Here is a 12779-nt window from a genome sequence, read left to right on the forward strand (position 1 = left end):
CTGTGGAAAAGCCAGGAGACCAAAGCTTTATATTCTAAGCATGATGAAGAGATGCAATCAATTCCCCAGCGCATGACCTGTAGCGACAATTCTCTAGTGTTCTTACAAAAATTTGAATGAACAGACAACCCAGCTTAATTCCTTTAAGACTCTACTTATCTGGATATTATTATCCTATCATCCTATTTGTGTTCTGTTCCTGTCTTTCTTTGTATGATAGTGAATCCCTCCTCCCCCCCCAAAAAAAAAGAATGAAAGAGAATGCAGTATCATGTTTCATGCTGCACTACATGATGAGAAAGCAATCCCAGAGGTTGGGTGCAAAGCACACCAAGCAAAACGCCATGATTTGACCTTGTGGTCACAATTATAGGAGGTCAATATTAATAGAAAATAAGAGATGCATTGGCCAGGTCCGTTTGGGAAACCCTTCCAGGGCCTAAAGTTTCATGAAACCCTGGTAGAGAAAGCTGAGCTAGTCTGTCTCTTTGTTCCCCTACCCAGCTTACCTCAGAGGCTTGATTTGGGACTACAAGAGGAGAAAGAACCAAAGAAGAGCAGGATGTTAATACGTTAATATGCTCAGCGGGTGAATCTGCATACAGGGCCAAAAATAGTAGAATGAACTTGCTGGAACTTCATGAAATAGATGCTGAATTTCACATGACCAGGAGATAGTGAGTTTTTAAAGTTCCACCTAGTCTCTGTGTGTGAAACAGTCATGAGGACCGCATGACTGTATCACTATGCCAAACCATAATTAAGGATATTTTTATAGTACTTATCACCTTACTCCATAGTGCCATCCAATTACACATTCATTTGCTGATTAAAATCTAGGTAATGCTTCTTCCGAACAGTTGAAACATTTTTCCTTTTTTCTCCCAATTGCTGAGATTAAGTGATGGGGGATGAGAAACTTATGACAATTGTAATATTATCTGATAGCCAAAATGGCTATTGTAGCATTTGGCTTGTGCTGTGTTTAGTGGCCATGTGATGCTCCATCTTCATTTTGTCCCCAGGGTCTCTGAATAATTTTTCTAAACTGGGTGTGTATATATCAATCTTCTTTACATGTGCGAGTGCTCGGGTACTTTTTTGTTCCATGGATGCTTGTTGTGTCTGTTAAAGTAGTAGTAGTAGTAGTAGATTCATAGAGTGGGAAGGGGCCATAGAGGCCATCAACCCCCTACTCATTCCAGGATCAGCCTAAACCATCCATGATAAGTATCTGTCCAGCCACTGTTTAAAGACGTGAGGGGGGAGTGTTCTACTTCCTTAGGCAGCTGACTCCACTGCTGAGCTACTCGGACTGTGAAATTGTTTCCTGATATCAAACCGGTTCCGTTCTACACATAGTTTAAATCCCTTACTGCAGGTCCTATCCTCTGCTGCCAACAGGAGCCTCTCCCTGCACTCTTCCACATGAGGACCAGATCATCCTCGTCACTCTTCTCTGTACCCTTTCAATGTTGTGAGGCCTCCATAACTGCACACAGTACTCCAGGTGCCATCTGACCGGTGCATTATACAGCAGGACTATGACATCTTGCAATTTAATAAGAAATAAAATATAATAAAAACCATTTTGCATGCTTACCTTTTCTGGAAGGAAGTCTATATAAATACTGGATTCTGTGACAGGAAGTCTGTTGTATGGACTCATCACCAACAATCTTGCTTCCATTGACTTCTATGAGAGGTTTATAACGTTGTAATTGAACAGTGTTTGAATTACGCCACACCTCAGATCTGTCCTCTTGACTTCCTTTCATATAAATCGGTGGTAAATCTTCTTTTCCTTTGCACTAGTACATCTTTCATTTAGGAACACTCTCTCACACACAGAATGGTTATGTTTTAACATCATTGTCCCTGAGATTAAACTATATGGTTTAAATTACCATTCTGTAAGGTAGAACAAAGCTTGAGTCCATTGACACCTTTAAGACCAACAAAGTTTGATTCAAAGTATAAGCTTTCATGTGCACAAACACTTCCTAAGATACAATGAAATGGGAATTACCAGTCCATCAATATAGGTAGAGGGTGAGCAGTAAGTTATCAAATATCATGATGAAGATATTTAACAGATTCAAGGACCATCTATATACATACAATCTGACCATACACCCTGACAAAATGCTGAAGGTTCTGAAGGGTATTATTGGTAGAATCTCCCCCCCTCAGGACCAGTTACTGCTCTTGATCAGGATTCTGCACACACACACACCCCTTCCCTTCAAGCCTGCTGTGAAGGGAGCCTCTAACACTCAATAACTGAGGCGAGTGACGTGTTTCTGAGAGCAATGCAGGGGAGTCTGGGCATTCGCAGGCATTCCATTTTAGGGGGAAAAGCTTTCCCCTTCTGCCTAACTGTTGGCTGACAGGGAGGCCACAGAAAAGCACCTTCTTATCCTAACCCCGCCCGCTGCGCCGTGGGTGCCGCGCACTAAATAAAGCCGTAAGGGCTTAGGGGGAGGAGTTAGGGCGGGCTCTGTCCGTGATGAGGAAGGGTGCCGATTGGCCCCTTCCTCCGGACAGACCATTGGTGGGGCCAATCGCGCCTGCCGATTGGCCTCTCCGATTTCTGCCCTGCCGACAAGGGTGCGCGGCTCGCACTTGCTCTCTTGCCGGTGGCCTGATGCGTCGAAAGCGCAAAGCACCTTTCGCTGCATCAGGCCGCTGGCCAGGGAGCCCCTGCCAGCTGCGCTGTGCGCGGCAGCTGGGAGCTCCCTCACCTAGCGCCCGCTGTATTGTGAATACAGCGGGCTTGATTACTAGTTTACTATACTGCTGTGGCTGGCCTCACTGCTGGAGACAAGCCATGCTTCTCCACTCTGAACCTTTGAGGCCTACCATGCAGGGTTGTTGTGGAGATGAAGCTGGATGCTGTTGAAGAGGTTCTTTTACTTCCTGTTCTTTTACTTCCTGCTTCGTGCCTCCTGATTGGCCCCTGGCTTGTCAGTCCAAGGCCAAAGGGCCAATGGGCTTTGTTCCCCATCCCGGACTCGGGCCCCCCCCTTGTCCTTACTGTTTTATTTAGCACCCATTGCTTTACTGCACACTTTACTACTAGTATAGGAATAAAAAGCTAAGTCATCATTATTTGTTATCACTTATTTGGGTTTAATTCTGGGTGTAAATATAGTGAAGGAAATAAATATGTAAAAATAGGAGATTAATGGACAGATGGGTTCTTGATTTTGGAAAGATGAGAGTAATTGACTGAGCCCCTGTCCATTTCCCCTCAAGCATGGAGACATTTTTATAGCATCTTCTTTGAAGTGGGGTGGGCTGTGCAGTCTTCTTCCCTGTCCCCAGATCAGGGAAAGACATACCAATCTACCATTCCAATATTTTAACACTCTACTATTCATTATGTTGCTTTACAATCTACTATACAATTCTATTATTCCATTCCAAATAATAAAATTAAAAGGACGGCCTTTCTAGGGCATTGTGAAAATGCAGATATAGGGCTGAATGAGGTTAGCATTTGTAGTGAGACAAGAACCAATATCCTTGTTGAGTCCTGTTTCGAGTGCTATAATAACTTGCAACTCAGCAGTTTCCCTTTCCAATCTTTTCCTGAAGTTTTGGTTGTCAGTGTAGGAACTAGGGCCTGTTCAATGTGTGATCTTATTTTAGGGAATAGTCTTCCTGTGATTATTAGAAAGCTTCCAACCTTATACCCTTAAGTATTTGAACAGAATGTAACAAAAATGATTTCATAGAATTTGTCCCAGCTTTGGTTTGTTTATTTAACTTTCAAAATGCTTCATACCTGTGTTTATATTTTAGGTTGTTGGGTTGTACCCCTTTCACCGTTTTGTCCTATTTCTTTCTGTGGTACCTGCCTCCCTTCAAAACTGGAAGAGTCATGTGGTATTCAGCTTTCTACTGCCTTTTCCAAGTGCTGTCTATAGTAAGTGGATTAGCATTCACCATCGTAGTAAAAAGCAGCTCTTTTTTGACCTCTGAATGGTAATTCTTGGGGGATTTCCGCATGTACAAAATGTAGCTGGACAGCCTCCAAATGTTGGCAACATATTCAGGGCCCTCCACATGACGTCGCCTACTTCTAGAGGCTGCCCAGCAGCCGGCTCACGATTTCACCATTTTTAACTTGCAAAGCAGTAAATCCAGAAAAGTGGATTTACCACCATAAAATGTGCGAGTCAACGGTGAGAAACGATCAAGAAGCCAGGGCAAAAAACATATGGAGGAGAAAGGCACGGTAGACTCAGCGGCTTTTTCTCGCCTTCACTCCCACCCTCTTCCCTCCATTTCCTGCCCAGCAAGGGAGGCAGATTGCCCCCCATCAGTTTATCCTCCATTAAGTCTCTCTGTAGTGTTTTTTTAGTAAATGCCTCTTTCCCTTCCTCCTTTTGGTTGTCAGACCCCTTTGCCCCCTCTCCCCGCACTGGTCCACCTGCCTGCTGCTCAGCCATTCCCTTACCAATCACCTAGGACTCCTGCCCTCCCTCTCCCTCCCCGAGCACTTCTTAAGTGGGGTGCTGCCTCCACACCGCCTGTGCTGCCTGCACACCGCCCATACATAGAGGTGGCCCGTACATGGAGTGGCCCGTACATGGGCGGCGTGGAGGCAGCACCCTGCTTAAGAAGTGCTGGGGGCGGGAGTGAGAAACGCTCACCAAGGCTGCCCTCTCTCTGTTCTTTTCTCCTGCCATTTCCCTCCCATCTTGACAATTTCTTTTTTTTATGTGAAGCTGACACATTACACTTGGATTCCTTTTAAAAAATGGATCTAAGGAGCTATTGCATTTCTTTCTTTAAAAAAAAAAAAGAGAGAGGAAACGCCAGAGGATCTTGTGAATAGGGCTGAGGCTTTAAGCTACAATGTGACTAAGGTGGCTCATTCAGTAAGGTGCTTGTCTGGAGATTCAAGCTCTGTGACGTCAAGCCTAGCTGTGAGTCTAATTTTTTTTTTCTCACGCTGGAGTTTTAATTATTTTTCCTTTTGAAAAGCACCGCATTGACTGAGCCACCACATCTGTGCTATAGTTTAAAGCCTGTAAGCCCTATTCACAAGGTTCCCTGACATTTCTCTCTCTTTTAGAGTGATCTGTTTTTATTTTTAAAAAGGAATCCAAGTGTAACACATCCCCTTCACTTAAATATATATATATATATATATTTGGGGCAGGGAACGACCTCACTGGAGTATAATTATATGGAGTTCACCCTCCAAAGCAGCCATTTTCTGCAGGGGATCTGATCTCTGTCGCTTGGAGATTAGCTATAAAGCCAGGGGATCCCCAGGTATCACCTGGGGACTGGCATCCCTACCTATGGCTGCTTTTTTGAAGTTACACATCATGAGATCTGATTCTAGATCCCCAATCTATCTGAGCCTTGTGAATGTGAATGATGGAACACCATTGTGTTTTATTTTAGATACAAATGGGTAGCCGTGTTAGTCTGAAGTAGCACAATAAAATCAGAGTCCAGTAGCACCTTTAGGACCAACAAAGATTTATTCAGGGCGTGAGCTTTTGAGTGCAAGCACTCTTTGTCTGACGAAGAGTGCTTATACTCGAAAGCTCACGCCCTGAACAAATCTTTGTTGGTCCTAAAGGTGCTACTGGACTCTGATTTTATAGTTTTATTTTAGTTCTTAATAAAAAGCACCCACAGTGTTCAAAGAGTTGCATGTCTGACATAACATTTCAAGGAGTTCGGGGTAGTTTTTGTAAGGTCACTGTTGACTCCTCAGTTCCATTTGTTCCCTCATGTACATGCGTGGAATGATTTGTCATGGGGCTGAAGTAGAGACCTTCTCCCCAGCAATTGTTCACTCTCCTCTTACATCTTTCTCAGAGGAGGTACAGTTATTAAGGCCACTGAAATGGCCTCAGGCCCTAATGTTCATTTGTTCATTTGGGATGGTTCCTCTGGTATGACCTATATAGAAACGGGTCAGGAAACTGCAATGCATTAAAATGATTTCTTATTCTTTGAAGGAGCATCCGGCCCTTGTAAAATGCTATTCACGAATCCGCTCTCAGGCATATTTCTGCCTAATGTACAATCTGTGCACATGTTTGTGCTTTCTCTCATGCCTTTAATGGCTCCCCTGTGCCCATTCAAGTTCAGGAGACTCTGTGAATGCTGTTGCCAGACTGCTGTCTTAGGTTGGCTCCTGGGATTTCCCTGAGAGCTTTTTTATCCTCAGTAATGTCCCCCCTCCCCCCGCCCCCCCAGGGCCTTCACAGTAACATTTGTACTTTGAGGTAATATAGTTGTAGAAAGCTTTGTGTAACACAACATCCAGATTGTACTCAGGATGGAAAGAATAATCTGAGCAGGTCAATCTGGGTGTGTTGAAAATGGCTTGGGAATTCAAACTCATCGGAAAAGATCCCTGTGGTTGGCTGTTCAAAATGGAGACTTTAGAACTACATCAGGGAGTCAGACCTGATAGAGTTTCATGAGTCCTAAGCTTCAACGCTGCGGTCCCTTCCTCAACTCAGTCAGGTGATTTTTGCCATGCAAAATAATTTATTTCCATAAAATAAAAGTAATTTTAATTGTATTTATATATATTCATTTACCCCTGTCTGAATACTTCACAGAGCAAAGTTTGAAGCCTTCCTCCAACCTAAGTGGCTTTACATTGGGGGAAGAGAGGAAGAGTGTGGAACAGAATTTAACAAAAATGACTATCCAGATACAATATATCCCTGTTTTGGTTTCACTATGTTCATATTGGAGAAAGCCAGGTTGTACCCCTTTCAGCTTTGTGCCATATTAGGGTGGAGCACTCCTTGGAGGATGGTTGGATCCACCCTATTTATAGTCCTACTTTCTCACTGAGACTCAAGAGGACGTACAATAGCTCCCGTTTGGCCATTTCAGTTTCTAGAGAGAGTTCAGGCCTGATTTGATCTAGAGCCCACTTAGGGGTCTTTCTGACTGTTCACAGGCTCCATAAAACTCTCCTCCAACACCACATTTCAAATGAACCCTCTTTCTTCGTGTCCGCCTCCTTCGTTCTCCATCTTTTACACTGAGACTCAAGGCATATTACAGAGTCCACATCTCCCCCTTCCCCTGTGCCTTGTCAATATTCCATGCAGATTTCATGCTCAGAACAATACCCGGGCTTGAAACATGAAAGTTTCCTCAGAGGGGCATTTGTTAGTTCCCTGGGGCCACTTGGGGCCAGGGATATGGTGTGGGGAAGAATTAATCCCCCTCTCACCAGGCACTACTGTCCCAGTCTTGATCTGCGTCCAACTTGCATAGAAATTAAATTCCAGGCACACAAATCCCAGAATGCATCTGGTCAAAGGGTAACAGGTCACAAGAACTTTGTAATGTGTGGACTGGACAATAGATTTTTTGGTAGCAATCCAGTTTTTCCTCCCTCATTTTATTGTGTTTTAGGAGTTTTTTATGTTTTAAATTTTTTAATAAAGAATTCTAACTTGCTCTTATATGTGTTGGAGTTGTATATGTGTGCACACTACTGTAGCACTGTCTTGACACATTGCTGTAGCTGACTCTAGATATTCCTGCTGTTATATATCAGCTAGAAATCAATTTTAAAAAGCTTTGCACACACAGAATATGCACGATATAATATTCTTGAGACCCTAGGAAATTCTATCAAATATATGCCTCATAATCACAGCATAGAGTGTAACAATATAGAATCGTTCATAGAAAATAAAGATAAGAATCCAGGATTTTTGTCTTCTGTCTTCCTTTAATGTAAGATACGGCTTTTAGGTTTGGGGAACATTATATAGTAGTTTATGAACCAAACATGTAGCAAAATAATTAATTTTAAAAATTTGTATGGAAAAACAAATCATGTACAAAACCTCTATGCAGCAGATGAGTATACTTTTTAACTCATCTGCTGCATACAGGTTTTGGTTCATAATGGACAAAGTTTCTTTGCCCAATGCCTCTCCCTCTTCTGATTTGACCATCTTATTTTATTTTATTTTATTTTATTGATTGCATTTATACACCTCCCTCCCTTGTGGCTCAGGGCAGTTTTCATGGAACATAGGAATAAGCACAGTTCAATGACTTCAAACAACACAATAGTAACAGGATTCTCAGCAACCAGCATTTTGTAGTGTTGTTGAAACAACAATTTCAACAACACTACAATACAACAGTGGTGATAACGTTAAAAGATTGAAGGTTGGGGTTTTCAAGAGTTTATAAAAGTAGATAGTTCGTAAACAGAGTTTGCATGTATTCAGGTGTAGATAAATACATTTACATTCCTGTCACACTGTGTACATGTAGATAAGCACATGTCAATGAGGTCCAGGCAAAATAGAAAGTGGGAAGAGAGACCCTTTGCAAACTGGGGGCCATTCCGCACCTGTTAAATGTAGTTAAATGCTTACCTCTTTGGGAGCCCCTAAATGTGGATCCCTTGGACCAATAATTCTGAAATTTGGAGAGGAGTCAGGGAACAGCATCACGGTGCTACCCTTAAAGTTTGGAGGCTCTACCTCAAACCACAACTCCCTCTAGGCCTGGGAAATGCGGGAATGCTGAAATCCCCTTGATAGAATATGGAGGAAGGGGACTGGCTGCCTGGATTGACTGACAGGCGGAAGAGAGTCACGTATAAGGTGCGTTGCTCTCTTCCGCCATTTCCAGCAGCACATGTGAAGGGTAAGGAGCACTAAACTGCAGCAGACAAGGCGAGACTGTAAAAAAGGTGAGGAATGGCTAGGAAGTGAGATAACATTTAGCACTTTGCCATTCAACTGGCAAAATGCTATTTTTACTGATGTGCGGAAATGCCTTGCATATGAGCATTCCTACTCACACAAGTTTTAATCTAGCATTATAAACACAGGAAGTAAAAAAAGTGCATTTAAAGTTATATTTGAAAAAGTCTGTGTTTTGCCACCCCTCACAGGCTGATTAATCCCAAATCCTTCCTTTAAAACAGAAGATGATTTCGAAGACGAGTTAAGTAATGACTTATAGGTTGGGAAATGAAAGTACAACACATTTGGTAATTAACTGGGTCCCTGTGCCCAACAACACAGGTGCCCTGTGGTGACCATAAAAGCATGCCAAAACTGAAATATTTTCCTAACTTGGATCTGTGTTCTGTTGTTTATAGCTTTACCTGGTACCCTATTGTGCTCTTACCATGTTTCTCAGTACTGATCAGAAGGATCGAGATTCAGCAACAGCATACCGTGAGTTTTGAAGAGGGGCTACTTCTCTGAAAGGTTCTTCCTACTATGTGGACACAAAAGCATGTTCATTTCTTTCATAGGAGAAGTTTCAGAAGGGTCGCCTTGTTAGTCTGTTGTAGCAAAACAAAACAGCCATCCAGTGGCTGCCTAAAGACTAACCACATTGTTCTAGTTTGAGCTTTTCCGGAGTCAGATACAGATTCCGTTGTATATGAGGAAGTAAGCTCTGACTCACAAAAGCACATATTGGAGTAAATGTTGCTAGTCCTTAAGGTAACAATGATATGATATGCAGTTTATTGTACGGCATATGATACTGCTTTTGACGGTCCCCCAATAAGGTTTTGGGAAGGAGGCCTGTCTTTGTGACCAAGAAGTCACTGTGTTCTTGCCTGGGTTTAGCTCTGTATGTGCTCAAAACGATGATGCCGAAAGAAAGTAGCTTGAGTTTAACATTCAGATAACTGCATGGATTTAATACTTCTGCTCCTAAATGATATTGTACACCCCTTTTCTTTGGATCCCAGTGCTGGATAAACCAATCCCAGAAACCTCTGATCTAGGCATATGCACCCCTCAAAAAACATTCAGACTGTTTTAGGTTCAAAAGAACCCGATTCAGACCATTAAAGGGCGGTCCGAATCAGCTGATTTGGATCTGGCTTCGGCTGAATTGCTTCAGACTTCTCCGAAGCGATTTGGCCATTAAAGTCAATGGCACCATTGACTTTAATGGGAATTTTCAGGTTTCCACTGTTTCCGTGTGGGTTTGAGTTAGAGGCTCCAAACTGTCAGGATAGCTTGAGGAGCCTCTGACTGCCCCCCAAGTTTCAAAAAGATTGGACCAGGGGTTCCAATTCTAGGGGGTTCCAAAGAGGGTGCCCCCATCCTACCTCCATTATATCAAATCATGAGAAAAAAATAGACTCTCTATTTTGATCTTGAATTCTCACCATCTTTAAACCGCTAGGGCACCAGTATCATATATGGTTAAGGCTGTTGTGGGCGGAGAGTGGGCAGGGCCGGGCTGGGTGAGGGCTTCACGACTTCCGATTGGACCCTCACCCGGACAGGCCAGAGTTTTAGCTAGTTGGGAGGCACAAAAGTGCCTCCCAAACCTCCCCCCCCCCCAGGGAGCGCTGTGAGGCGCCACCATCACTTCACTCTTGGCTGCTCGCAGAGAAGGATGTCTGGTTAGTGGCATGCACCTCCCTTCTAACACAAAGAATGCCTACAGGCCTGGCCCCATGTGCTCCGCAGGCCTCGGGGAGGCCATGGCCTTGCCGGGGGGGGGGGATCGGGGATGGCATCCCTGGATGCATCCCTCATAGAGGCAACAGGTGTCGTCTGCGGGCCCTGGGTCAGCTATGGCCTCGATGGGGGGAGGCCAGGGATGGTTTCCCTGTGGCCACCAAGCACACTTGCAACCTCCCTGGGGCACTGGGTGTCCTCGGCGCTGGGGAAGGGCCTTTCAAAGCCCATTATTACAAACAGGCTTTGAAGCTAGTAGGACATAATTGGCCATTACTTCCAATGGTGAAAATTTGTGAACAGAACAGTCATTTTTTCTGAATTCCTACCATAGGATACAATGGAGCCGGATAGAGGCCCCTATCTGGAAGCTAAATACACCCAAGAAACTTGCTGAATTGCCTATCCTTTTACTGCCTCTCCTGTTTCACTAAACGTGTGTTGTGTAAGATGGAATTCAGTAGGTACCTGTAACATTTAGCTGTTTTCTTAGAGCTCTTATGTGTAACACTTGTGAAGTCACCTCTCTTCAGTGTTCTCAGGTGACATGTTTTATGCTGCCTACTTGCCGTCCTTAGAATTTCAAGCTTATTTTTGCTTCCACCAAAGGTTTGTGCCTTAGAATACTTAATTGAACCTAAAGAACAGGATGGCTCACTTGTATTTGGTGGGAATGACATAACGGTCAGCATGTGGGAATGGCTCTGGGATTAAAGGGGGATCCCTAACCCTTTATTCTAAATGAAACAGTTGTTTTCTCTTAAACACAAGTTTATTTAGAAGTGCAATAGTATAATGGTTTCAGTAAAGTTCATAAATGTAATGGCTTGAGGTAGGTACATAAGTGTAATGGTTTCAGATAAGTACAGTTCTTTTTCCGAAGTTCCTTAAGCAGACTTATTTTCTTTCTTGCCACTTAGATGAATAAGTTCCACAAAGTTTAATTTCAAAACTTGCCACTGTCATAAATAACACAGATTCCTCAAATAACACAGCACCTAATTTTTCACCCATTCCACTCCACTCTCTCCCACATTCTACTGCTCTCTCTCAAAACCAGTTCACCTCCTAGGGCAGTGGTTCTCAGCCTTGGGGTCGGGACCCGATTTGGGGGTCACTTGGCCCTTTCCCTGGAGTCTCCAGGTTGTCCGCCGCCACGGCGGGTAGCAGCGGCAGTGGGAGGCAGGTAGTTGCGTAGAGGCGGGCGGAGGCGGCTGGCAGAGGTGGATGGAGCCATGGCAGTGACTGCCTCCATGCCCCCTCGATTGTTGTGCGCATGCATGTGCATGTGCATGCACACGCCACCCGCGCACCCCCCATGCACACACACACCACCCGTGTGCTACATGCACGTGTGCACGCTGCTGCTGCTGCCGCACCAGCCGCCACCAAAGTTGGGGTTACGGCGAAGAAAAGGTTGAGAACCAGTGTCCTTGGGTGTAGCTCCCAACCAATCATAGCACGCTTCAGTCACTCATCTAGACCTTGCTTTCATACTCTATAGGCCTGCCTTTTGGAATCACAGAAACATGCGTATAAACCCCAACATTCAAATGCTAAAATAAACAAAAACACACACAATATTTACATTTTTTTAGAAAGCACAATGCCATTATAAGTTAAGTTTCCCACAGAATCATTTTTGTGGATTTCCTCCCCCCTAGGAATCATGGTGGAAGTTCTTGGCACATTAGTTGGAGCTGCAGTCCACGGACAGATAGTCGCCAGCGCTCACACCTTCGATCACTGTAGCCAAAATGCAACTGAAGACTTTTTGGAGTCTTCCGACCCGCATCAAGACCATTCAGACCACCTCGACGTGGATCATGGGGTAAGTACACGCGGTAAACACGCACCTGTTGAAAAGGTTTGGACAAGTTCCAGTGATATCTCATGTCAAGTTTTACGGCTTAAAATATTACAGTGATTTCTCTTGATGGCATGACAACAGATGCGTTAATTTACTGGTACTTACTCAGTGGCTCGGGAACCACTGGTGGCTATTTCACATGTCACCTGTGTCTCTTCTGAGCATTGTCCCCCAAGATGGCACTTGCCATAGGTTTTAGGAAAGAGAGCAAAGGCCATTGCCCAGTGGGACTTGTGACTGGCAGGTGATTCCCACCTTGAAATAGCTTCTGTACTGATAAGCTGTGAGCATGCTTGAAGTGTCTGGGATAGAAGTAAGTGGCTCTTTTGCTTGATGGCAATTGCAAGTGGTGCTCTCCATGAACCGTAGAACGAGTACCACTGCACTAATCGCATTATTAAAATTATATTTGTCTAAGCATGTTTCTTTTCCCCACTGAGTTCAAA

At 43.9% G+C, this 12779-nt stretch overlaps 1 protein-coding gene across 1 annotated transcript in view; it reads left to right on the forward strand.

Moving 5' to 3' along the window:
* Positions 1-12779, forward strand: part of MFSD2B (MFSD2 lysolipid transporter B, sphingolipid) — a 51740-nt gene that overhangs the window by 14308 nt on the left and 24653 nt on the right. The window contains exons 4-6 of the mRNA XM_077311853.1: positions 3808-3931; positions 9134-9212; positions 12128-12294. Coding sequence (XP_077167968.1) covers positions 3808-3931; positions 9134-9212; positions 12128-12294 — 370 coding nt within the window. The remainder of the gene's footprint in view (positions 1-3807; positions 3932-9133; positions 9213-12127; positions 12295-12779) is intronic.

This window comes from Paroedura picta, chromosome 1 (genome assembly GCF_049243985.1).
Source record: "Paroedura picta isolate Pp20150507F chromosome 1, Ppicta_v3.0, whole genome shotgun sequence".
Taxonomy (NCBI): domain Eukaryota; kingdom Metazoa; phylum Chordata; class Lepidosauria; order Squamata; family Gekkonidae; genus Paroedura; species Paroedura picta.